The following is a 27,528-nucleotide window of genomic DNA, read 5'->3' on the forward strand; positions in this document are numbered from 1 at the left end:
AGGACCTAGCAACCCTCTGGGAGGCGAAAGACTGTCACCTGTTTTTGTTTTTTAATACTGAAAATTAAAAACCTCAGTAAACCGTAAAACTGTCTATGCTAGCACTAATCCTAAGCCAACACTAATAAACTTCACAGACTGTAGGTTTTGTGTCCGCCATCTGCTGGAGACAAAGTAATACTGACGGACTGTAGGTGGCATCCTGGTATTTATGGCAGAGTTCGTCAAAACTTCTCTGTTTTCACGGACTCCTTAGAGGCAAAACCAAGGAGTCTGGACTGATCCGGGTACGTACGGATTATGGTAGAATTTTCTTCTCTGCTCCTATCTCCTCTACAGCGGTCTCCACCTCTATGCTACGCCCACAGCCTCCATCTGCAGCGTCTTGTGTCAGTTCCTCATGTATGGGCCCCTGTGATAAAGACCCTTTGTAAAGTGGCCCTAATCAGATGTTCTACTTCTGTAAGCTGAACCTCACATGGTGGCCCTGCTCCTGTCTGGCACTGTTACCTTTCTTTCTGAGCCACCTTGGCCTTTTACAGCTAATGTGGTGTCATGCCAGCGATGCTTTAATTATTCCACTGACCTGTTTGCCACCAACAGGCTGCTTACATCTTTGGCTATTCTCTCCCATGTTCTACTTTTATTTTTTTATTTATTTAGATTTATATTCCGCTTTTCACACTTTTTTCAGCATTTCAAAGTGGATTAAATTCAGGTACTGTAGGTATTTCCCTATCCCCTTTAGCCTTGTGGATGTCTTTTGTTCAAAGAGTTCATGGTAGTTGACATACAACTTCCTCTGCCGCCTTTTCTCTTCCACATTACTGGGACCAGCCTGCTGTGGCTCCCTATCTCCCTGGTCACTTCTCCCTCTCCCCCTCCCTTTTCTCTTGGTGTTCACACTCCCATCCATCCCTTCTTCTGACTCCCCCCCCCTTTCCCATTCCCCACTTCCTTTTCTTTTATGCAAGACTTGCTTATGACAGTTTTAAATGTTTTCATTTGTTTATTAACCTCTTTTCAGGTGGCGGTCACTTCTTATCGCTGTTGTACGAGTAGATGGCAATTTTGGCTCCTTCACTTTTTTCAGGTGGCGATGCATCTTATTATTTCAAGCCTCGTCTGTTTGCAGAAACCTCACCACCCACATAAGAACATAGGAAGTTGCCATACTGGATCAGACCAAGCCCAGCATCCTGTTTCCAACAGAGGCCAAGCCAGGCTACAAGAACATGGCAATTACCCAAACACTAAGAAGATCCCAATCTACTGATGCAATTAATAGCAGTGGCTATTCCCCAAGTAAACTTGATTAATAGCAGTTAATGGACTTCTCCTCCAAGAACTTATCCAAACCTTTTTTGAACCCAGCTACACTAAATGCACTAACCACATCCTCTGGCATCAAATTCCAGACCTTGTGCGTTGAGAGAAACAATTTCTCCGATTAGTCTTAAATATGCTACTTGCTAACTTCATGGAATGCCCACTAGTCCTATTATTTGAAAGTGTAAATAACCGATTCACATCTACTCGTTCAAAACCTCTCATGATCTTAAGGACCTCTATCATATCCCCCCTCAGCAGTCTCTTCTCCAAGCTGAACAGCCCTAACCTCTTCAGCCTTTCCTCATAGGGGAGCTGTTCCATCCCCTTTATCATTTTGGTTGCCCTTCTCTGTACCTTCTCCATCGCAACTATATCTTTTTTGAGATGCGGGGACCAGAATTGTACACAGAATTCAAGGTGCGGTCTCACCATGGAACGATACAGAGGCATTATGACATTTTCCATTTTATTAACCATTCCCTTCCTAATAATTCGTAACATTCTGTTTGCTTTTCTGACTGCTGCAGCACACTGAGCCGACGATTTTAAAGTATTATCCACTATGATGCCTAGATCTTTTTCCTGGGTGGTAGCTCCTAATATGGAACCTAACATTGTGTAACTACAGCAAGAGTTATTTTTCCCTATATGCAACACCTTGCACTTGTCCACATTACATTTCAACTGCCATTTGGATGCCCAATCTTCCAGTCTTGCAAGGTTCTCCTATAATGTATCCAATCCGCTTATGATTTAACTACTGAATAATTTTGTATCATCCGCAAATTTGATAACCTCACTCGTCTTATTCCTTTCCAGATTTGTTTATTTATATATATACAAGCCGTTAAGCCCGAAAAAACGGGCTACATCCCTCTGTCTCTCACCTCCCCCTCATTCTCTCTCCCCTCACTCTTCACCACCCCTACCTCCCTCCCTCACACTCACCCACTCCTCCCCACCCTCCCTCTCCTCCCACTCAGTCCCTCCCTCCCCACTCAGTCTCACTCACTCCCTCCCTCCTCTATCCCTCTCCCTCCCTCCCTCTCTCTGTCCCACTCCCTCCCTCCCTCTCAGTCCCACTCCCCCTCACTCAGTCCCACTCCCTCCCTCCCCCTCTCACACTCCCACTCCCTCTCTCTCCTCCCCTCTCACTCAGTCCCTCCCTCTCTCTCTCCTCCCTCACTGCTGCCGCCCGTCTTCGCCGCTGCGGCCCTGTCTCTCACCTCTCCCTCATTCTCCCTCTCCCCCTTCCACTTACTCACATCCCTGACTCTCACCTCTCCCTCATTCTCACTCTCCCCTCACTCAGTCCCTCCCTCCCAGTCCCTCCCCCTCACTCAGTCCCTCCCTCTCACTCCGTCCCTCCCTCTCTCTCTCGCCTCCCTCCCTCGCTACTGGCCGCTGCCGCCGCCCGCTGCCGCCGCCCGCTACCGCTACCGCCCGCTGCCGCTACTGCCGCCGCCCGCTACCGCTGCTGCCGCCCGCTGCCGCTACTGTCGCCGCCCGCTGCCACTACCGCCGCCCGCTACCGCCGCCGCCCGCTGCCGCTACTGCCGCCGCCGCCCGCTGCCGCTACCGCCGCCATGTTTGTTTGTTTTTTTTTGACGCTGCCTAAGACCGACGTGCTCGCCCGCACATGCGCAGTAGAGCTGCTCTCTACTGCGCATTTGCGGCACGTCGGTCAAGCTTCGTTTATTAGGTAGGATATATACATACACACACACATACATACACACACATATACACACACTAGCGGTACCCCGCCACGCGTTGCAGTGGCAGAGTCAGGTTCTTTTCCCTCCCTCCCCCTTGCTCATTTACCTCAGTCACTCATCCTCCTCCCTCCCCTGTCCCCACTCCAACTCTCTCCCCTCACACTCACCTCTCCCCTCATTCTCCCTCCCCTGACACTCACCTCCCCCCGCCTACTGCCTACTCTAGATCAGAAAACTTTTGTCTTTCTATTTCTGTGGGAACCCTCCGACCCCCCCAAAAAAAACAAAACCCCAATCCCAACCCTTTAAATCAAATAACCCCCCCCTCCTGCCCCCGTAACCCCAAGACTTGGGAAATTAAAATTGTTGGTGCTACAATGTGGTCTGTCCCTGGGCGTCTGTGCGCGTTATGTAGCCAAATAGGGGAGTGCCTAGCCAAATTTGCACTCCCAAATTTGTTTTGTGGTCTGGGGAGGGCTATTTTGGTGCATTCCCGAGATCGTGCAAGTTTAGTGTATGTATGTGTGTGTGAACCTCCCCCTTCCCCCCCCCCCAAAAAAAACCCTATGAGAAACGTTCTCTTAAACTAACCACCCCACACTCTCCTGCCCCCCCCTCCCCCAGCCCTGCGAAAAACAGTAGCTCATACTCCTGCCCCCCCCCCAGAGTTGCCGAATTAATGAAACCTGCCCCCCCCCTCGTGATCCCTCCCCAAGATGTTTGCAATAAATTCATTACCACCCCCCAGACCTGATAAAAATGTCAGTCAGTGGAGCAGGCGTTCAGGAGCGGTCCGGGAGCGATGTATTGGCGTTGGTCCATCGGCTGCGAGCACTGAAACAGGTTCCGACGGCCCTTTGCCCTTACTATGTCAAAGGGGTGGAGCAATAGCAGCGGTAGGTCCTCTGACATAGTAAGGGCAAAGGGTCACCGGCTGCCAGTCCTGAAAATGGTGCCGAGGGGCCCTCGCCCTTACTATGTCACATGGGCTACTGCCGCCATTGGTGTCCCCAAGTGGCATAGTTAGGGAAAGGGCTGTCAGCGCCATGTTGACTGCTGGCAGCTGACGGCCGTAGTGCAGGAGATGTGTCCCGGACTGGTCCTGGCCCCCCGCTGGAGCTTCCCGGACTTCTGTCAGGTTTTGTGTGTGTTGTGAGGGCCTGGGAAGTAAATAAATTTGGCATGTGTGTGGGGGGTGTGAGAAGGGTGGTTTTGTGTGTTGGGAGGCTGTGGGAAGTAAATTAATTTGGCATGTGTGTGGGGGGTGTGAGGAGGGTGGTGGGTGTATTTTATCTGTGAAGGAAATAGTTATCTTCTGGCAAAAAAAGTGCGCGAATGTGTTAAAATGGAAGTGAAACATGGACCTGGACTGGCGAAATGATTAGTGTAGCGTGTGTTAGTGTAAGGTGTAACAGATGGCGCTTACGTCCAGCAGGTGTCGCTGTTTTCTCGAAAAAATCTTTAAACCTATTTTACCTGTCACAGGTGTGACATATCTGTAATGTAAGTAGAGAAGAACCTTCCTGTATGCGAAATGAAGGTTGTGTTCAAATTTGAAAGCAATCGGTTCAGTGGTTTCTGAGATTAGTGATTTTGTCCAAAGTATGTAACATTTTTATTTATATAGATATAGATAGAGAGAGATAGATAGATATATATATTGAAAAGCACCAGTCCAGGTACAGATTCCCTGAGGCACTCCACTGTTTACCCTTTTCCACTGAGAAAATTGCCCATTTAATCCTACTCTCTGTTTCCTGTCTTTTAACTAGTTTGTAATCCACGAAAGGACATCGCCTCCTATCCCATGACTATTTAGTTTTCTTAGAAGCCTCTCATGAGGGACTTTGTCAAATGCCTTCTGAAAATCCAAATAACTACATCTACTGTTTCACTTTTATCCCCATGTTTATTAACCCCTTCAAAAAAATGAAGCAGATTTGTTAGGCAAGACTTCCCTTGGGTAAATCCATGTTCACTGTGTTCCATTAAATCATGTCTTTCTATATGCTCTATGATTTTGATTTTGAGAATAGTTTCCACTATTTTTCCCAGCACTGAAGTCAGGCTCACTGGTCTATAGTTACCTGGATCGCCCCTGGAGTCCTTTTTAAATATTGGGGTTACATTGGCCACCTTCCAGTCTTCAGGTACAATGGATGATTTTAATGATAGGTTACAAATTTTAACTAATAGATCAGAAATTTCATTTTTTAGTTCCTTCAGTACCCTAGGGTGCATACCATCCGGTCCAGGTGATTTGCTACTCTTTAGTTTGTCAATCTGGCCTACTACATCTTCCAGGTTCACAGTGATTTGGTTCAGTTCGTCTGACTCATCACCTTTGAAAACCATCTTCCCAAGAGCCCCTTTAACCCCTCAGTCATCTAATGGTACAACTGACTCCCTCACAGGTTTCTTGCTTTGGATATATTTAAAAATCTTTTTATTATCAGATTTTGCCTCTATGGTCAACTTCATTTCAAATTTTCTCTTCGTCTGTCTCATCAATGTTTTACACTTAGCTTGACAATGCTTATGTTTTATCCTACTTTCTTCAGATGGATCCTTCTTTCAATTTTTGAAGGATTTTTTTGGGCTAAAATAGCCTCTTTCACCTCACCTTTTAACTATGACGGTAATCATTTTGCTTTCCTTCCACCTTTCTTAATGCGTGGAATACATATGGACTGCGCCTCCAGGATTGTATTTTTAAACAATGTCCATGCCTGTTGAACACTTTTAACCTTTGCAGCTGCACCTTTCAGTTTTTTTCTATTTTCCTCATTTTATCAAAGTTTCCCTTTTGAAAGTTTAGTGTTAGAGCTGTAGATTTACTTACTGTCCCCCTTCCAGTTATTAGTTTACATTTAATCATGTTGTGATCACTGTTGCCAAGTGGCCCCACCACAGTTACCTCTCTCACCAAATCCTGCGTTCCACTAAGAATTCTTTTATTTATTGAGTTTTATATACCATCGTTCGGGATCGCCATCACAACGGTTTACAGGTTTCGATCAGTGATAGCCAATTTAAATAGGTGGTACAATGATTATGATCAGCTTCAGGTAAGAATACAGATAGGTAAAATTACAGATACAGTTATGTTATTGTACAGTCTGGTAAAAGTACAGAGCCATGTAACAGTAAGCTGGCAGTTTGTAATTAAGAGAATCATTATTTTAATGTTTGGCAGTATTAAGTGTTCAAGGTGTTATGTGGTTTGAGGGATATTCGCATGTTTGTGCCCAGATGCGATGCCTGCTGCGATGGGATCATTAGGTTGTCCTAGGGTGTCTTGGTAGGCTTTGGTGAACAGCCATGTTTTCAGATCTTTCTTGAATGTTTTTAGGTTGGGTTGTAGTCTTAGTTCAGTTGGAAGCGCATTCCATATTTTGGGGCTAGCGAGGGAGAATGCTCTTTCAATCTAAAATAGCTTCCTCTCTTGTTGGTTCCTGAACCAACTGCTCCATGAAGCAATCATTTATTACATCCAGGAACTTTGTCTCTAGCAAGTCCTGATGTTACATTTACCCAGTCAATATTGGAGTAATTGAAATCTCCGATTATTATTGCACTGCCAAATTGGTTAGCTTCCCTGATTTCTCTTAGCATTTCATCATCCGTCTGACCATTTTGTCCAGGTGGACGGTAGTTCACTCCTATCACTATACTCTTACCCAACACACATGGGATTTCAACCCATATAGATTCTGAGCATTTAGACTCTTGTATGATCTTTATCCTGTTGGACTCTATACCCTCCCGGACATAAAGTGCCACACCCCTACCAAGTTGATCCTCCCTATCATTGCGATATAATTTGTACCCCGATATAGCACTGTCCCATTGGTTATCCTCCATTGGCAAGTGGAGCTGAATATAATAGACCTAAAATTGTGGGTTCCACAGAGAGAGCAGGGAGCACTGCAGAGTACACGTGTGCCCTTGCCCACAGTACCACTTCCAGGGTTGCCGCCGTTAAGCCAAGTATGAGCAAGTAAGACCACACAGTTGGGCACAGAGTGTTCAGACAGATCTGTGCCAGCAACTTCTGAATTCGAGCTTCCAGCAGGAAAACCTTGCCCAGCTTTGTGTTGAACCGAACCCTGAGGTGTTCCAACTGAGCAGATTGAAGACTGCTCTTGGCCAGGTTCACTACCCAGCTAAGCTCCCTAATCAGTGAAAATCACCTTGCGAGTCACCAGGCGGCTCTCTTCCAACGACTTGGCGTGAATCAGCCAGTTGCCCAAATACGAGTTTACTAGGATTCCATTCTCTATGAACTCTGTAGCAACTACCACCATAACCTTGGAAAAGATTCTGGGAGTAATGGCCAGACCAAAGTGCAGCGCCCAAAACTGAAAATGGCATCCCAGAACTGCAAACCGCAGGAAGCGTTGATGTTCTAGTTGAATGGGAATGTGGAGATATGCCTCCGACAGATCCAGAGGTCATAAATTCCCACAACTGCATGGCCGTTATCACCGAGCGCAATCGTTCCATGCGAAAATGCTTTACTTGCAGATGAACTGACAACCGATGACCAGGATGGGCCAAAAAGAGCCCTTCTTCTTTGGCATGACGAAATAAATTGAATATCACCCCGTATTTTGGGATGTGGGCAGCGGGACTATAGCCCTCAGACTGAGGAGCCTTGCCAATGTACCCTCTGCTGCCTGCTTCTTCTGTGAGAAGTGGCAGGGAGACTCCATGGACACATCCCAAGGAACACTGCGAAACTCCATCGCATATCCTTCTCGTATCATTTCCAGGACCCATTGATCTGATGTGATCTCAACCCACCTCTGATAAAAAGAGAGGCATTCCCCTATCTCCTGTTCCGGGGGGGGGGGGGGGGGGGTCAGAAAACATTCATTGGGAGGCTTCACTAACCGACCCTGCGCCTCTTCTGGGTTGTTAGGGTCAAAAGGACTGAGACCTACCGAAGGGTCGAGTCCAGTGAAAGGTCATTCCTCTATAGGGTCGAAAATGCTTGGATTCTCTAGCACAACCTCTCATGTTAAAGGAGTGCTGTGCCTGCTTCTTATCCTCCAGCAAACGAGGAACTAGAGATTCACCCCAGTTACTGGCCAGTTTCTCCAACTTGTTGCCTAACAAAAATGAGCCGTTAAAGGGAAATTTGGTGAGATTAGCCTTGGAGGCGCATTGACCGACCAATTTCTCAACGATAACTGATGCCTGGCCGCTATTATCGAAGCCACCCCTCTAGATGAAGTGCAGACCAAATCACAGCCTGCATCTGCCAAGAAGACAGCAGCTGGTTCCATAACTGCCCTGGAGTTAACTCCAGAGTCATCAACCTCCTGAAAGAGAAGCACACAAAAGTGAGCCACCACGGAACAACAAGAAGCCATCTTTAAGGTCATTGCCACTGCTTCAAATGCTTGCTTAAGGATAGTCTCAATCTTTTTATCATACACATCCTTCAAGGCCACTCCTCCTTCCTCGGGAATAGTGGTCTGCTTGGAGATCGTACACACAAGTGCAACTACCTTCGGAAAACATAAGCGCTCTCTTACCACTGGATCCAAAGAGTACAAACATTCCAAAACTAGATCCCCTTTGAAATTAGCCTCTGGGGCACTCCACTCAAGATAAATCAATCAATCCTTGAATGGCTTTCATCATGGGGAAAGAAAACAAGAGGTTTTACTCAAGGAAACCAAAATGGGATTTCTCTTTGGCTCTATCACTTAATCTACCCCAGGAACCCCAAGCATTTTCAAGGTCTGGGAAATCAGAGCTGGCAGTTCATCTCTATGAAGGAACATTTTAACAGCTCTATACAGTTCTAATCCAGGGGGAATTTCACCATCCTGAAGAGTAAGGATCGGTGTCATTATCTGTGCCATCCAGATCTCTATCTGGAGGTCCCGCTGCTGCTCTAAGTGTACTCTGGCGCTCAACAGAAGGTCCAGGTAAGGATCCTTCCTGCACCTCTGCTCTAGGAGCACTGGACAGGGCTGAGAACTGCGCATGAAGAAAGGATTGCAACCTCTGGAAATATTCTACCCATGAAAAAGTAGAAGTATCCAGACCAGGAGGTACCTGAAGTGAACTCACTGAGCTACCTTCCCCCTGCTGAGGTACCAGTTAGGAGAATTCCAAAATCAGGTACCCCACCTGATTCGTCTTTACCCAGACCCAAATCCAGCTGGGAAAAACCAGGCTTAATGAAATCAGAGGAAGATAATTCTCCCTGAGCCTCCAAACAGCGCTGGCACAAATTAGCGAGCACTCCTGACTGAGACACCCAACTATGACGAGCAGTGCAAAGATAAAGACGTTTAAGTTTCTTAGATACAGGTGCTATTATGGCAGACAGTGCAATGAGCTGTGGCCGTAGGTATGTTTCTAGCTGTTTTTGGTTTTTTTTCATATGCGCATGCAACCTAGGTGCCCAAAAATTATGCATCCAACATTTATGAATCACACACCTAGGCACCCAAAAATAAGTGCCCAAAAAACTTAAGTGCACAGTACTACTTGTGCGCAGAAGAAAGTATGCAGCCACTACAACATCATTTAACATGGACGCACAGACTACAAGACCCGACCGTGCATCCAAAAACTTGGCACACAGCTAAATGCACATGCCAGACAGACAACCCTGTAGAGGGCAGCCTTAGAAAGCACACAAAATGTTGTTGTGGCCTACCACGCGGCACGCAGCAAAAAGCCTCGGAGCGGGGCCTAGCCTAAGGAGGCTGCTCAACCCGCCAGGCTGCCCACATCCCTCAATCTCCCACAGTGTGGGACGAATATCAGACCAGCGCGTCGAGCACGGGACTGGGGGGGGGAAGGAGGAAGTCTTACACAACAATGCAAACTGATGTGATATCTCGATCAAATGTCGGTATATAAAAACAAATAAACAACAAAAACCTCCTAGGTCTCTGTATAATTTTTTTTTTTTTTAAACTTACCATAACTCAGCCTTACCTGGCTAACTACAGAGATGGTCTCTGGCTGCAGGGGGAGAGGGCATGTGCCATCACCACTGCGCTTGGTTTCTTGCACCCGCTGACTTTCAGCTGTTCAAGCAGCTAAATCCATGCCGGCTGAAACCAGCTACTGGACCAAGGCACTCCTCTGAGGGACCATGGAAATCTCCTCAGGAATTCTCAACTGTGGGAGGGATCACTTGGTATCACCGCAGGAGAGTGGGCAAATTTGTTTCCTTTTCTTTAAAATGAAGCAATCCCCAGTGGGGAGATGTATGTCCACCATCTGCTGAAGACTGAGCATACTGGCAGGCTGATGTCACTGCAGGAGTATATGCACTGACATCAGTTTGCTCCGTCTCCATCTACTGGTAGAGATGCATAACCCACTTGTTCTGGATTCATCTGACTGGATGCTAAGAAAAGGAAAATTGGTTTCTTACCTGATAATTTTCGTTCCTGTAGTACCACGGATCAGTCCAGACTCCTGGGTTTTGCCTCCCCTCCAGCAGATGGAGACAGAGAAGTTTTGACGGACTCTGCCATAAATACCAGGATGCCACTTACAGTCTGTCAGTATTACTCAGTCACAAAGGAGAATGGTATGAACCAAACTAACTATATACAGTAACTTAACAACTTAAACTGCTTCACTAACTCCCAAGTGGGAACAGAACCCGTGAGACACGGTATATCAAGATCTGCAGATTAAACCAAAGAAAAGCTGAACGAGCATACTCTCCATTACCTGCGAACGCCAAATGGGTGGGACTCTGGACTGATCCGTGGTACTACAGGAACGAAAATTATCAGGTAAGAACCATTTTTCCTTTCCCTGTACATACCCAGATCAGTCCAGGCTCCTGGGATGTACCAGAGCTCCCTTACCTGGAATGGGATCTGGAGAGGCCCGCTCTCAGCACACCTTCTCCAAATCCACCCGCACACAGGTCCTGGACATCCAGCCCGTAGTGCCTGGCAAACATATGTAACGATTTCCAGGTAGCCGCTCTGCAATTCTCCTGTGGTGAAATTTGCTGACATTCCACCCACGATGCAGCTTGAGCACAAGTAGAATATGCCTGAAGCCTTTTAGGTAAAGATTTGCCTTTCAGCAAGTATGCAGAATTGATAGCCTCCTTCAACCATCGGCGATAGTGGACTTTGATGCTACGTTACCTCTTTTAGGGCCACTCCAGAGCACAAAGAGATGATCCGAGACCTGAAAACTGTTGGTATCCTCAAGATAACATAGCAACTTCCTACGAACATCCAATTTCTTTAAGTCTCTAGAGAGAGAGGATCTGAACGGTCCAGGTCCGAAAAGGAAGGAAGCTCTACAGATTGATTCAAATGAAAAGAGGAGATTACCTTCGGAAGAAGGGAAGGAACCATCCTCATGGATACTCCAGAATCCTAAATCCTCAGGAAGGGTTCCTTACATGACAAAGCCTGAAGCTCAGACACCCGCTGAACAGATGAAATTGCTACCAAAAGCACCACCCTTAACGTGAGATCTTCCAATGTTGCTCTTTTCTAAGTTTAAACTGTGCAGCACACAAGGCCGATAGGACCAAATTTAAATTCCAGGACGGACAAGGATGTGTCACCGGTGGCCGTAAATGCTTTGCTCCACGAAGAAAGTGAGAAACATCCAGGTGCATTGCTAATGGAACTCCCTGAATGTTACCACGTAAACAGCCAAGCGCTGCTACCTGCACCCACAAGGAACTACTCGATAATCCCTTAGCTAAGCCAGCTTGAAGGAAACACAAAATATCCGGCATGGACGCTCGAGTAGGCAGAATCTCCCTGTCTACGCACTAAGCCTCAAACACTTTCCCATACGCGCACATAAGACAGAGACGTGGAAGCCTTATGTGATCTCAAGAGCGTAGATACTACCACATCTGAATATCATTTGCTCTTCAGACGCTGCCTCTCAAAAGCGATCAACCTGGTCGAAACAGACGGGTCCTTGATGAAGCAAGTTTGGGAGATCCGGAAACCTCACTGCGAGATTGACAAGATCCGCAAACCATGGAAGATGCGGCCACTCGGGAGCCACTAGGATCACTTCGGATGGGTGGAGCTCTATTCTCCGGAGCACCTTCCCAATTAGAGGCCAAGGCAGGAAAACATACAGCAACACATTCGTCGGCCAGGGAAGCACCAGAGCATCTATTCCCTCTGCCCCTGTTTCCCTGCAGCGAGCAAAGCAGCATGGAGCTTTGGAATTCCGGAATGTTGCCATCAGATCCATGCAGGGCGTGCCCCACGTGTCGCATATAAATTGAAAGACTCCCTTGGCCAGTTCCCACTCCCCGGGAACGAGACAATGTCGACTTAGAAAATCCGTGTGAATGTTGTCGACCCCCGCTATGTGGGACACCGCTATACTGACCAGGTACTGTTCCACCCAGCTGATCAAATGAGCCTCCAACGCCACCAGCTGACTCTTGGTTCCGCCCTGTCGATTGATGTAGGCCACTGTGGTCGCATTGTCAGATAGAACTCTGACCGATTTCCCCCTGATGAGTGGGAAAAAGGCCTGCAACGCCAGGTGCACTGCTCTGGTCTCCAGACGATTGATGGACCATTGTGACTCCTCCTGGGATCACTGCCCCTGCACAGACTTCCGTAGACAAACCGCTCCCCACCCGGAGAGGCTGGCGTCCATAGTCATTACCGTCCATTCTGGGACAACCAAGAGAACTCCATGGCTCAGGTTGTCCGAAAGGAGCCACCAGTCCAAACTGGCCCAAGCTGCATCAGGTAAAGCTAACGGCAGATGAAGTTGTTCAGAAACCAGATTCCAGTGAGAAAGCAAGGCCGACTGCAACGGCCGCATGTGAGCGAAGGCCCATGGAACCAGTTCCAGCGTCGAGGTCATGGACCCCAGAACTTGCAAGTAATCCCAGACCTTCGGCGGATGTTTGGTCAATAAGGCTCTCACCTGTCCCTCCAATCTGACAATGCGGTCTACCGTGAGGAAGACTCTGCCCAGATGAGTGTCTAACAAAACCCCTAAAAACTTCAAGGATTGGGAGGGAATAAGACAACTCTTGGACAGGTTGACCACCCTTCCGAGTGCACGCAGTAGCTGAAGTACCCGGTTTATCGCATCCTGGCAAAGTACTTCCTACTTTGCTCGAATCAGCCAATCGGCCAAACACAGATGCACCAAAAATCCTTCCTTTCGCAGTTGCACCGCTACCACCACCATGATCTTGGTAAACTTTCTGGGGGCGGTGGCAAGGCCGAAAGGCAGAGCCTGAAACTGGTAATGCTGGCCCAGAATGGAAAACTGTAGAAACTTCTGGTGATCGGCTCTGATCCCTAAGTGTAGATACGCCTCCGTCAGATCCAGGGATGCTAGAAACTCCCCCTACTGCACTGAAGCAATCACCGACCGTAATGTCTCCATGCGGAAGCGGGGTATCCGAAGACATCTGTTGACCTGCTTTAAATCGAGAATGGGCCAGAAGGTTCCCTCCTTTTTTGGAACCACAAAGTAAATGGTGTAGCGACCTCGTCAACGTTCCGCCGGAGGAACAGGGGTAATCGCACAGAGATCGAGAAGGTGCTGAAGAGTCTCCCGGACCGCCCGGCGCTTAGTTGCATACCCACAGGGAGAGACCAGAAACTGATGGTGGGGCCGCCGTGCAAAATCTAAAGCGTAGCCGTGTCTTATCACAGATAGGACCCACTGGTCTGTCGTGAGTTTGGCCCACTCCTCGTAAACAGAGACAGCCTGCCCCCGACTACCGGTAGGGAGTGGGCTGGCTGCCCATCATTGTGAAGACTTTCCACCCGGAGCGGACTGGGTGTTACCAGGTCTACCGAACTGCCGTCCCCGAAAGGACTGAGACCATGACTGTTGCCTGTTAGAGTTTTGACGAAATGAGGAAGTGGGCGGTCGAAATGTCCGAGATTTTCGACCCCCACGAAACCGAGATCTGGACCCAAAGGACCCTCTAGATTTCAGCCTGTCCTCAGGCAAGCGGTGTACTTTATTCTCTCCGAGTGACTGTATCAGATCCTCCAACTCCTTGCCAAAGAGCAGTCTGCCCTTAAAAGGCAGAGATCCCAGCTGGGACTTGGAAAAGACATCTACTGCCCAGTTTCGCAACCACAAAAGACGGCGCACCGAAACAGCGGAAACCATGGTCCTGGCTGAAGTGCGGAGCAAATCATGAAAGGCATTGGCACTATATGTAATGACCGCCTCAAGACGCCCCACCTGGAGGGTTTCATCCTCCGACAATGTCTAGTTGGCTTGCAACTGTTGAACCTAGAGAAGGCTCGCTCGCAAAGCAAAATTGCTACACATAGCCGCGCAGACCCCAAGCGCTGAGACTTCAAAGATTTTCTTGAGTTAAATTTCCAGCTTGCAATTTTGCAAGTCCTTGAGGGCCATTGCGCCGGTAACCGGGATGGTTACCGGCGCAACGGGCCTCAAGGACTTGCAAGATTAAGGATTTTAAAAGATTAAGCTATGATCTAAGCTTGCTACATTCGTTCCTATGTTAAACTGTGTGATGTTACACTTAACTATGTTACAATTTATTATGTTAATCGTATGCTTTTGCTCTCTACTCTCCCACCCTGTAAATCCCCTGTTCTTTGTAACTTTATCTTCCTAGTTAATCGGTTACCCCTTGTTTCAATGTAAACCGGTACGATAAGACACTAGTCTTGAGTATCGGTATATAAAAAGTATTTAAATAAATAAAATAAATAAATGGTGGTCTTTTTCGTGACAGCCGAAACTGCCGAATCCACTTTGGGGAGCTGAAGGAGCTCTAAGGCCTCCTCTGGTAGAGGATACAGTTTATCCATAGCTTTGGCTACCTTCAGCCCTAAATCCGGGGTATCCCATTCCCGAAAGAGTAAATCCGTGGCTGAAAAGTGAAAAGGAAGAGAGGAAGGCAGCCCCCGCAAGCCTAACATGACCGGGTCCGCAGCCCCCAGCCGGGACTCTTCCTGGGGAGTCTCAATACCCAGTTCTCGTAAAATGACAGGGATGAGAGGGCCCAACTCATCCCTACGAAAAAGCTTGACCACCTTAGGATCATCGCCATCCATCCCATAAGACCCACGCAGACATCCCTGCGCTGATTCTGCCTCCCCCTCAACCCCCCTTGGAGGCTGGGAAGGTAACTGCGGATCCTCAGAGTCTGAAGAAGAATCAGAGACATCCTGAGGTGTCCCAAACCTCAAAGGTCTCTGCAAATGCAGGCGACCTGTCTCCTCCACCGGCTTAGCCTTTTTATTTGGCCTGGCCACAGGGTCCAACAAGCCAGAGCTATCTATTCCCCTCTTCTTACCTACTTTTCTGGCTTTGAAGGCTTTGTGCATCAACAGCACAAAGTCAGATGAAAACAACGAATCTGAAGAAGGATCATCTGTATCCCCTGCCGAGATATCCCCTAAGCCATGTGGGCCAGGCCTACCCCCGAGTTGCCCCCCTCAGGGGTTATCTTTTGTGGGGATAACTGCGGCAGGAGATTTCCTTCCCCCACTGCCGCTGTGAGCGAACCCAAAATGGCACCCGTTCCTGCGCTCAGTAGGAACGGGCCAAGAGTCGGGGGCGGCAGCTCCCTGAAGGCTCCGGAGACAGTCTGGACCCGCATCACGACCCTTGGTAGGGTCGCGGAGGCTCCCTCTCCTCCTGTGAGGCAAGAGTAACAAAGACCTTCCCTTGACAGCCGCGCGCGTATGGTACCACAAGCCCTACACGCCGCTCCCCTTGGCATTGCCTAACACTCAAACCCCTAAGCTTTTCTCAGCACAACCCGACAACAACGCAGTGAAACGGAGCAAGGGAAGCCCAAAGCGATCGGAGGGAAAGTAGAGCCCAGACAATGAATTTATTTTTTTTTTTTACTTGCCACAAAGCCTCCAGGTCCCGATCCTACTGGGGGGAGTGAGCCGTGCACCCCAGTATCACCCCCAGTACTGTATTTAGCTGGAAATAGGGTTCTCAACCCTGCACCTCAGCGGCCTCTAAAACCAGAGGGGATGGTTCCCTTAGGACCTAGCAACCCCCTGGGAGGCAGAAGACTGTTTCCTGTAGCCCAAACTTTTTTTTTTTTTTTTTACACTTGAGATCAAATACCTCTGTACCTTAAAACTGCCTAGGCTATAACTAACCCTAAGCCAACACTAAGTAACATCTGCTGGAGACAGAGTAATACTGACTGACTGTAGGTGGCATCCTGGTATTTATGGCAGAGTCTGTCAAAACTTCTCTGTCTCCATCTGCTGGAGGGGAGGCAAAACCCAGGAGTCTGGACTGATCCGGGTACATACAGGGAACTACGATTTTAGCTTCTCTGGAGTGTTGGGCCCGCAGGAACATTAGACTGCAGTGAAGGCAGTTTGGTTGGTCATGGTCCGACTCCAGACAACAGTAATAGAGCTGGTGGTCATTTGTCAGGAACATTATTTGTCTTCAGACACAGCTCTTGAAGCCAGATGAAGTTCCAGTCTTTTTGCCGGCCATTGCTTCTAAAATCCTCCCTATCTGCAATAGGGACAATAGTAGCAGAATGTGCTGCAAACACATCAGCTCCCACAACCCCGAAACCATTGGCCCCACTCTGCCATGCTACCACGTGGCTAATGAAATTCTACTCCCTGTACCTAGGTGGTCTGGAGGCCTCTGTCATGGCCTCAAGATTCTACCAATAAGTCCTATTGTCCTCTGCCACCAATTCAATGTCAACTACAGCACTCAACTCCTGTTCCCATTTTTTTTTTTTTAAAGAACTTTATCAAAAGGGAACCACATTGGAGAATAGAAGCAACAGGGAGAGCAATACTATTTATTTATTTATTTAGCACTTTTATATACCGACTTTCCAATAACAGAGTTACTGATCAATTCGGTTTACATTCTAAACAGAAACATTGACAAGTTAATGTCTTACAATGAACAGGTAGCAGGAACTTGGATACAGATATATGGGGTTAATAACATAACGTAAATGCTACGGAGCCAAATGTTGGCTAAGGAAATAGGTGATAGGTATAAGGCTGGGTATTTGATTTTTAGACTGCCAAGGATTCATAGATGACCTGATAGTTCTTTGGGGGTACTAGAGAGAACTAGAGATGATTAATATAGTTCTCTACTGGTTACCAAAGAAGGGATCCTTGGCAGGTAAAGTTCCGCTAGAATCAGAGGAGGAATCCTGAAAATTACCCTTCCCCCTAAGCTCAACCAGGTTCAGCAGGACTAAAAGCAGAGCATCGGGCTCATTTAAACAGGAAAACCTAGAAGCCTAGCCCCAAATCACTCAGGGCTCACTCAACCAGGTAAACCTGGGAGCCCAGCCCCAAACCGCTCAACTGGAGAAAAGTTTTCTATTGTCCTAGGAGCCGCCCAAGCTCAATTGAGAAGAGCAGCCTTAAGGAAGGCCATAGGCTAAAGCCTGGAACTGAACTCCTGCTGCACCAGTCTAAACAAGCCACCATCTGTTAGAAACAGAGAATACTGGCCTATGCTGCACCTTCCTATGTACCGAGTTATGATGCCACTGGAAAAGATGTGTCCTCAAACTCATCTGCTAGCAGGCGGTGTAAAGTCACATGTCTGGACTGGTCTAGCAGGATAAGGATCTTGCTGTTTAATTTCCATTTAACCCATTTTATATATTAGCTGCGGAAACAAGAAAATATGAGTTAGGCCCAGGCTGGAGCTGACTTCAGCACTTCCTGTTCATTCAAGCTTCAGCCCAGGTCTATCTGAAACTGCTCATACATAGCTATCATAGTAAAGTGCTTCGCTAGCCCCTGGTCCTCTGTCTGTTGAATGTTCTTATAGCTGCTGCTCACAACCCACCTTTTAGGCCACTAGATAGTCATGGCTGGCACCTTGGGTTCTCCCTGGGATCCATACAATCCCCTATTTGGGACACTCCTCGGGCTGGTGATGCCCAAGAAAAAGAGCCAAAAATGTTAGTTGAAGAGAGACTTTGCCACCTGCCACTCACCACACGACCAATGGATCTGTGCATGCCTCTCTTGGCCACCCAACAGTGCCAGATGCTCACAGAACTATCCTAGGAGCCCTCATTATATCACCTTCCTACCCTGGGCTTGCTGCCAGACAAAAAAGTATCTCTCCCCTCGTCGCCTAGACCTTTTTGTGTTAGGCGTTTAATAAGTTTTAATAAATGAAATGAAATTGAAGTTAACTTTTTAAATAGCCCTGTATATTACAATTAAATATTCAAAATCATATAGGGAGTGTCTGCAGCCCCAGTCATCATGCACCATATCTAGTGGCTGGTTTAAGGGCCCATGATTGAGGATTCCAAAATGAACCCGGATAAACAGTGTCTGGTTGAGGACTATCCTTGTAATGATTGGGATGAAGTGAGCTGGGGTGGATATAAAATAGTGAAAAAAAAAATTCCCAGGTAGTTGTGAATGAATTCTTAAAATGCTGGATCCCAGCTCTGGTTCACATTGAGCTGAAAGCCTGAAAGGAAAATGGGAAAACTCTTTGGTTTCCCCAGAAAATGTTAAACCACTATACACTTCAATTCATTATTTTTTTAAGTAAGTGATCAGAAGAAACAAATCAATATTTAGTTACATTAAAACCAAATAAACAGTAGAAAAAGTAACAATTTTATTAGACAAAATTTGTAAGTTGTCACAATCAAATGAAAAATCAAAATGAATTGTAAATAAAGATAAGATTGATAACCTCATTAGGGCCCTGTGGGTTTATCTTTCCCAACAGTCCAATTTTTAATCCCTTTTTAGGAAGGATGCTACAGGGATCCCCTCATCTTTGTCATCTCTCCAAAGTTACTTTCTAATTAAAAGTACCTCAATACTTATGATTATATTAAACCATGCAGCAGTAAGAGGAAAAACCCATTACTAAATATCAGTAGATAAGGTCAGTCATGAATTTCCCAAGCCAGGTTTATTGGTTGCAGTGGGTTAGCCTGGCATATCTAGAAGATCTCTCCACAGGTTAGAGAACCTCTTGTAAGGAATCATACTCATTATTGGTTAATTCTGAACATACTGTGGTGGTAAGCATATTGGAATATAACTATTTCTAAAGAGATCAAAATTATCCATTAGTGAAGGGTTAGCACCTTCAGTAAGAGAGTAGCACCACAGGATTCAGTCTAAGAGGAAAGAACCAGTGTTATTCTGGCAGTCATCCTGAGATGGGATAAACAGGAATAAAGTTAAAAACATAACCGATTCGATTCCAGCTCATATAGTAACGGAAGAACTTCAACAGTCAGCCTATAAAGTAACCAAATAAAATGTAGATTACATCATTACTACTTTTCATGGACTACTATTTCTATTAACAGAAGAGAAAAGAAATAAGTATCATAAATGATAAATTTTACACAGACACTCAGATTTAAAAAAAAAAAAAAAAAAAAAAAAAAAAAGCACAAACTAAGAAACAAAACTGAAGCACTTCACCTGTGCAGCTAGAAATCCACCCAATGGAAATCCCAGACTTACCATTTTAGCACTCAACAACCGTGCCAGCTTTTCATCATTTCTTAGTTGTTCTTTCAGATCCCTCTGCTGCTTTTCCACTCTCTTGTGCTCCTCTGCCTCCTCTGCCAACAGCCTTAGAATATATTCCTCACTTGCTCTTCTCTCTTCTTCTTCCTGGACTTGTTGTTCAGCCTTCAACTGAAATGAGGACGTACTTAGAGACTCATTTGTAAAAATTCTGATGAAATTTAAAAGTTTCTTTTTGCAACATGCCTTGTAAACCATTGTGATCTTATTTTGGAACGACGATATATAAAACACCTACATAAATAAAACAAATGCCTTCCCAAAATCTTTTCACCAAATATTCCTATTGACATCTTCCATATTTTATAGGGTCAATTATCTGAAACAGAGCAGCTCAGATCGTGGGGATAATTTTACCTGGTTATCTTGAGTGATATATTCATCAGAAAACTAGCTAGTTAAATATCATAAGAACATAAGAAATTGCCATGCTGGGTCAGACCAAGGGTCCATCAAGCCCAGCATCCTGTTTCCAACAGAGGCCAAAACCAGGCCACAAGAACCTGGCAATTACCCAAACACTAAGAAGAACCCATGCTACTGATGCAATTAATAGCAGTGGCTATTCCCTAAGTAAAATTGATTAATAGCCATTAATGGACTTCTCCTCCAAGAACTTATCCAAACCTTTTTTGAACCCAGCTACACTAACTGCACTAACCACATCCTCTGGCAACAAATTCCAGAGCTTTATTGTGCGTTGAGTGAAAAAGAATTTTCTCCGATTAATCTTAAATGTGCTACTTGCTAACTTCATGGAATGCCCCCTAGTCCTTCTATTATTCGAAAGTGAAAATAACCGAGTCACATCTACTCGTTCAAGACCTCTCATGATCTTAAAGACTTCTATCATATCCCCCCTCAGCCGTCTCTTCTCCAAGCTGAACAGCCCTAACCTCTTCAGCCTTTCCTCATAGGGAAGCTGTTCCATCCCCTTTATCATTTTGGTTGCCCTTCTCTGTACCTTCTCCATTGCAACTATATCTTTTTTGAGATGCGGTGACCAGAATCTAACTAGAGTGGTTAAATTCAGCCCTGCCATTTTTGTGCAGATAAATGTATCTGTTAGTGCTGAAAATGCATGCTAACTGGTTAGATCAAAAACCCACCCTGTGAACGGCCCTGGCCTGGCCACTTTTTGGTCAGCTAAATTTGTCCACCTTGCAATTTAAAGCACATACATTTACCCAGGTGGGGGTAGGGTATTTTAACCCAGGTGATTTTAGCCAAGTAAATCTTTTCAAAAATAACCCCAAAGTTCCTGCAGCCACAACACCCTAATCTCTTCTTTGATATACATACCCTGTCATATTAAAGTTTATCTTAAAATGACTGTATACAATCATTAGGGAAGCTATTCTAATATTTGTTTCAAGTGCTTTAGCTTTCTGTGCTCCCACATTTTATTGGTCATCTTAGTAGATATGATATTGTTTATAATACATGATTCCCTTTATTTTGTACTGCAACACCCATACACATTTGTTAACTTAACAGTTGCATATGTGAATTACAGCATGATTGGTTCCGTCTGAACATCCTTTCAATACCTTAGTTTAATTTTTTTTTTAAAAAACTTTTATTCTTGTAATAAAATGGAAAATACATTTATAAAATATTTCCTCTATCTTCACTTTTGAGGAGAAATTTAAAATGTGGTAAAATAGGCGCCACATGATACGGTGGTAGAGGAAGTAGCTGGGACTTTTTGTTTCTGTGTGTTTTTCTGTAATTTATCCTTTTACTATGCTTAAGAAACGCCCCACCCCCACAACATGTCCAAAGTAGCATCAATGCCTCTCTCCCTGCATTATGGAAGCAAAAACACACTTTAAAGGAAGCCTGGACCTAAAGCTGTGCTCACAGACGAAGATGGCTACTGAGGATTTAACTGTTAATGATCCAGCTCTTTCTCCCAGTATGCTTACAGTGATGAAGTAGGTATTAGACCAACTTTCAAACAAGATTACATATCAGTCTAGACATTCAGTTTGAAATCGTAATTGAGAAAGTGGCTCACTTGGTTCTCCATAAATGAGAATTATACCAGTGTGGAGAAGACAGAAATAGTAGATGAGATGGCAGATTCCCTTAGAGCAGGGGTCCGCAAACCTTTCAAGGGAAGGGCCACATAAGTAATTTCAAATCACTTAGAGGGCTGGGGGGGGGGGGGGGTGGGGATTGGAGTTCCCCACAGAGAGTTTGCTAGATTATGGTGGGCTGGGTTGCAGGTCTGGCTTTTTGATGATTTGAAAGGGTGGAGTAGCCAATACTGATTTTTGGACTAAAGGTTAACATGGGTGGGTAGTAGGCATCCAGATCGGAGCCCTATTAATTGTATTCTTATTTATAAAGAACACCTAAGGGTGCAGCTGAAAAAGGATTAAGTAGTATACAACAAGCATCATGAGTGATACTATAAAATATTTTAACTCATTTATTTCAAGGACTTACCAACATTAAAAATGCCTTTTATCTTTATTAAATATAAATTACTACAGTTTATAGATACTCAAGCAGCAAAGGAAACATAACCAAAACATATCCAAATAACTCAAATAATAAAACAAATAATGTATTCTTTTATGAATCCTCTTTTCAGGAAGGCAGAAAACATAGCTACAATAAAATGCCAATAATCATAATATAAGAACAAGATTTGCCGCAGGTTCACATTACTATTTATTTATTTTTCTATACCGATGTTCAATTAGACATATCACACCGGTTTACAGAATAACAGAGGAATCTATTAACATAGACTTCTTATTTTACACTGAAACTTTGTAACATGAGTAACAATTGGACTGTGGAGAGTATAAGTGGCATTATAAATTATAACAGAAGTAGTGAAAACATTAAAACTTTGTAACAGATGTAACATAACTTGAGTAGTTGGGGTTGACCGCAATATAGGTTATAGCGGATATGTGATGGGGAGTGTTACATCAAGATATGTGGGAGAGGGGGAAATCAGTATGATTGAACATAGACTTCTTATTTTACACTGAAACTTTGTAACATGAGTAACAAATGGACTGGAGAGTCATACGTGGCATTAAAAATTATAACAGAAGTAGAGAGAACATTAAAACTTCGTAACAGATGTATCAACAATTTGTGTCATTGTGGTTGACTGCAATATAAGTTACAGTGGATATGTGATGGGGCGTGATACATCAGGGTATGGGGGAGGGGGGAATCTATATGATGTTTGTCTTGTGATTTTACTGTAATTTCGTGACATCTGTAGGTGCAATCTTATGAGAGGGGATGGGATTGGGATGGATGTTGGGTGGGGGGGGGGGGAATTTTTGAATTAGTTGTGTATCTATGGTTAAGAAGAGAGCCGTGGGGGGGTAGGGATTTTGTTGTCCAGTGGAGGAGTAGGGGGGAGGATCCCTAGGGGAGGGGTATCCAGGGGAGGGATGAGCGAAGTGAGTGGGTCTGGTGGAGGATTGGAGATTGTTTAAGATGTGAGACGCTAATTGGGTGGCGATGTGTGAGCTGGAGGGGGGAGGAGGACTCATCTTAGTGTGGTTGGCGGTGGGTGACGGGTGGTTGTTGGGTATGCTTTTTTGAAGAGCCATGTTTTAAGGTTCTTTTTGAATGATTGGGTTGTGGAGTCGAGCCTGAGTTGAGGTGGTAGACTGTTCCAGAGTGTTGGACCTGCTATTGTTAGGGATCAGTTCCTTGTTGGAGGTTAGGTGGGCGATTTTTGGTGAGGAAATTGGAATGAGTCCAGTGTTGGTGGAGTGGAGTGTTCTCTGGGTGGCTTGAAAGTGTAGGGCAGGGCTCAGCCAGTCAAATTTTTCAGTGTATAGTGCTTTGTGGATGAGTTTTAGAACTTTGTATTGAATCCTGTGTGGGACGGGGAGCGAATGAAGGTTTTTGAGGATTGGTGAGATGTGTTCAGATCTTTTGGTATTTGAGAGTGATCTTGCCACTGCATTTTGGAGGAGTTGCAGTGGCCTGAGAGAACTGGATGGAAGGCCCAGGAGTAGGGCATTACAATAGTCGAGTTTGGAAAATAGCAATGCTTGGAGTGCTGTTCTGTAGTTTTGAGCATAGAGCAGTGGTTTGATTTTTTTGAGAATCTGGAGTTTGAAGAATCCATCTTTTATTATTGAGTTGATATGTTTCTTCATGCTGAGTTCGTTGTCAATGAGTACACAGAGATCTTTGACTGAGGAGGTTATTTTCCCATCTGTGGCAGGTGCTGAGTTGTTGTCTTTGAGAGTTGAGATGGTTTTGTTGTTAAAGTGGAGTATTTCCTTTTTTTTGTGGTTGAGATTGAGGGACATTTGTGATAGAAGATTTGTTATCTTCTGAAGGTGGTTGTCCCAGGTTTTTAATGTGTTTGTGATAGTTTCTTTTATGGGGAATAGGATCTGAACATAGTCTGCATATAGCCCAACATGCAAAAAAAAAGCAAAATTGCTTACCTTGTAATAGGTGTTATCCCAGGACAGCAGGATGTAGTCCTCACATATGGGTGACGTCATTCACGGAGCCCTAATGCGGGAAAACTTCTGGCAAAGTTTCTAGAAGTTTTTAACTGGCAGCCTGGGGCTACTGAGCATGCCCAGCATGCCATGATATTCCCTGCCACAGGGGTCTCACTTCAGTCTGGTATGTAGCAATAAGCGTTAGCAAAGTAAAATAATAAAAGTCTGAGGCCCAACTCTGCGGGGTGGCGGGTGGGTTCTGTGAGGACTACATCCTGCTGTCCTGGGATAACACCTATTACAAGGTAAGCAATTTTGCTTTATCCCAGGACAAGCAGGATGCTAGTCCTCACATATGGGTGATTAGCAAGCTAGAGGCTGAGTTATTGTCCATGCAGGTAGCAGTGATGCGTTTTTGAGGAAATGATGCAGCCGAAGATCACAGCAGGTTGGTTGTTGAAGGAGTTGGGATTAAACTGGAAACAAGTTCCTTAAGACAGATTGTCCATAGGCTGAATCTTGTTGACCTTCCTTGTCCAAACAGTAATGAGCTGCAAAGGTGTGAAGAGAACTCCATGTTGCTGCTTTACAGATGTCAATGATTGGCACTGAACGAAAATGTGCTACTGAAGTTGACATTGCTCTCACTGAATGTGCCTTTACTCGCCCTTGGAGAGGAAGGCCTGCTTTTTCATAGCAAAACTGTATGCAATCTGCTAACCAATTGGATAGAGTATGCTTTCCCACTGCTTTACCTGGCTTATTTGGATCATAAGATACAAAAAGCTGATTGGATTTTCTGAGGGACGTAGTGCGATTCAGATAAAAAGATAACGCACGTTTGCAGTCCAAAGTGTGCAAAGCTCTTTCCCCCTGGTGAGAATGAGGTCTTGGAAAGAATGTGGGTAGAACTATGGATTGATTTAAGTGGAACTCTGTAACTGCCTTAGGAAGGAATTTTGGGTGTGTTCGGAGAATCACTCTGTCATGGAGAAACTTTGTATAAGGTTCATACGTGACCAGTGCTTGTAACTCACTAACCCTTCTAGCTGATGTGATGGCTATAAGAAAGATAGTCTTCCATGTGAGAAATTTAAAATCACAGGAAGGTATGGGTTCAAAGGGAGAACGCATTAATGCTGTTAAAACCAGATTCAGGGGGGAGCGTGACGTCACGCTGTTAGATGGCAGCTTGATCTTCGAGCTCCCGCAGCTACCCTCCAGATCCGCCGCAATCCGCGACCCTATTGCTTCTGCTGAACTCATATAACACTGTGCGATTACCCTGCTTACGCCATGGCTAGTAAGAAAAAAAACTATGGATCTACAACGTTTCTCTTACCAGAAAGAGAATTGCAAAGATCAGGCCTGCTTGCCGGCGGCGGAAACCGAAGCCCAAGATGGCGGATCTTCGCGCGCTTTATCCCCAGAGCCGACTCTGCCTGATCCCACACTGGATGAAGGCGCACTGTCTGAACCACCCAACCAGGGCTGAATTCCGAGAGTGGTTTGCCGGTATCAGGTCAGATTTGAAAGTGTATCGACAGGAACTATTTACTCGAGTCGAGGAAGTGCGGGAAGATCTAACGGCCCTAGGCCATCAGGTTGGCGACATAGACGTGCGGGTCGAGGGCCAGGCTGAGCAAATATCAGTACATAAAACCTTTTAGGATACCATGCGTGCCGATAACGCCCAACTCACGGCGAAAATCGCAGATTTAGAGAACAGGGCGAGACGGAGTAATCTTCGGTTCCGGGGCCTTGCAGAGTCGTCGGGGCCCGAGGACTGCCATGCACTGATCCATGAGTTTTGCCTACATCTTCTCCAGGAGACCACAAAAAGCGGTGATTTTGACCCCCCGGAAATTCTTTTTGATCGGGCACACAGAACCTTGCGAGCCCCGCAGGCTAACCGCCCGCGAGACATCATTGTCTGCTTCACCTCCTATCATATCAAAGAGCGGATTGCAGTGACGGCGCGCGAGAGGAACGAGTGGGCCTGGGAAAACCATAAAATAGCGGTTTTCCCGGATCTCTCTTTTGCTACGCTCCAGAACCGGCAGTCTTTTCGCGAAGTTACTACCTTTTTACGCAGCAAGTCAGTGAGATACCGGTGGTCTCATCCCTTCGGCCTATCCTTTTCACATGATGGCATAACCCACAAATGTTTGACCCCAGAAGAAGCTCTCCCGGGTCTCTCCAGCTTGGGCTTTGTGGCTTCGCAGCCCCCTCGTAAGGCTCAGGGAGCCGCTTCTGCACGGCCCCAACATCCAGCATGGCAGAGAGAGGGGAAGCGGAATAGCCGGCTCCGGCGACAATCCGGGGGTTCTTCCCCCATACAAGGCCTGGGCTGACTTCCTTCACTGCCATAACACGCGGTGAAATGTACTTTACTACCGTTGGGGATTACCTGCTGTACTATAATATGTATTTACTTGATTTGAACTGCTTGCACTGTTGTTGGATTGCGGATCGCCTGTTTATTTTACTATTTGAAAGTTGTATGTTATGGGTCTGGGGGGGGGTGGGAAGACTCCATCTCATGAACCTGTGACCTCACTTATTCTCCCCTGTTTGGAATGGGAGATAGTCTGCCTGGAGGATTTGGCAGACAAGGGACTAGGGGAGCACAGATTTGTCTGTGTTCTCATGGGAAGCATGCTATAGTGACTATTGTGCTCTTATGTTATTGTGACTGTCGATGCACCACTCCTTCATGCTGCATATTTTTTGCTAATGACAGGATGTTCTCTTTTTCTTTTCATTCCATATTACATATGCTATGTCTCTCTGACTGCTTTATGTACTCACTGGAATTCTTAACCCACCTACTATTCTTATGGTGGCTATCCTACGAGGGTTCTTGGGCCACAGTGATTCTTGTGGATACCTGGAGATCGCCTTTACCAGATAAATGGCTATGATAAAAGTATTAATCATTGAATGTTAAAGGATTTAACACTCCTCAGAAGAGATCCCTTTTTTATAGGGAGACAAGAACTTCCCATCCGGACACTGTCTTTGTACAGGAAACACACTTAACCCGCAGATACGAAGCATTACTGAAGTCTCCTACTTTTCCATATCAATATTTCTCTGCGGCGAACAAAAAGGCAAAGTATGCAGGAGTGGGCATCCTTTTCTCATCCCATATGGTATTTGAATGTAAGCAAGTGGTCTCAGACCCTCAGGGCCGATATTTATTGTTAAATATTACCATGTTTGACCGCGATTTCTCACTACTAACTGTATGTGCCCCGAACAGGGAACAGGCTGTCTTTTTTCAGCAGTTACACAGGGTTCTTCTCCACCACGCTTCGTGGCATCTTATTGTAGGGGGAGACTTTAATGTACCTCTCTCTCCCTCCTTAGATACCTCTAAGGGCTTCACCCACACGGCTCAGACACATACCAGAGCTCTTAAAGCTCTCATGTCTGACCATAATTTAATAGATTCCTGGAGATCCACCTTCCCACACTCAA

At 45.7% G+C, this 27,528-nt stretch overlaps 1 protein-coding gene across 1 annotated transcript in view; it reads right to left on the bottom strand.

Annotated features, from left to right (window-relative positions):
* RNF168 (ring finger protein 168) overlaps window positions 1–27,528 on the bottom strand; it is a 225,542-nt gene that overhangs the window by 145,028 nt on the left and 52,986 nt on the right. Inside the window, exon 4 of the mRNA XM_029616843.1 lies at window positions 19,532–19,708. Within this exon, the coding sequence (XP_029472703.1) occupies window positions 19,532–19,708 (177 nt within the window). The remainder of the gene's footprint in view (window positions 1–19,531; window positions 19,709–27,528) is intronic.

This window comes from Rhinatrema bivittatum, chromosome 9 (assembly GCF_901001135.1).
Source record: "Rhinatrema bivittatum chromosome 9, aRhiBiv1.1, whole genome shotgun sequence".
NCBI classification, from domain to species: domain Eukaryota; kingdom Metazoa; phylum Chordata; class Amphibia; order Gymnophiona; family Rhinatrematidae; genus Rhinatrema; species Rhinatrema bivittatum.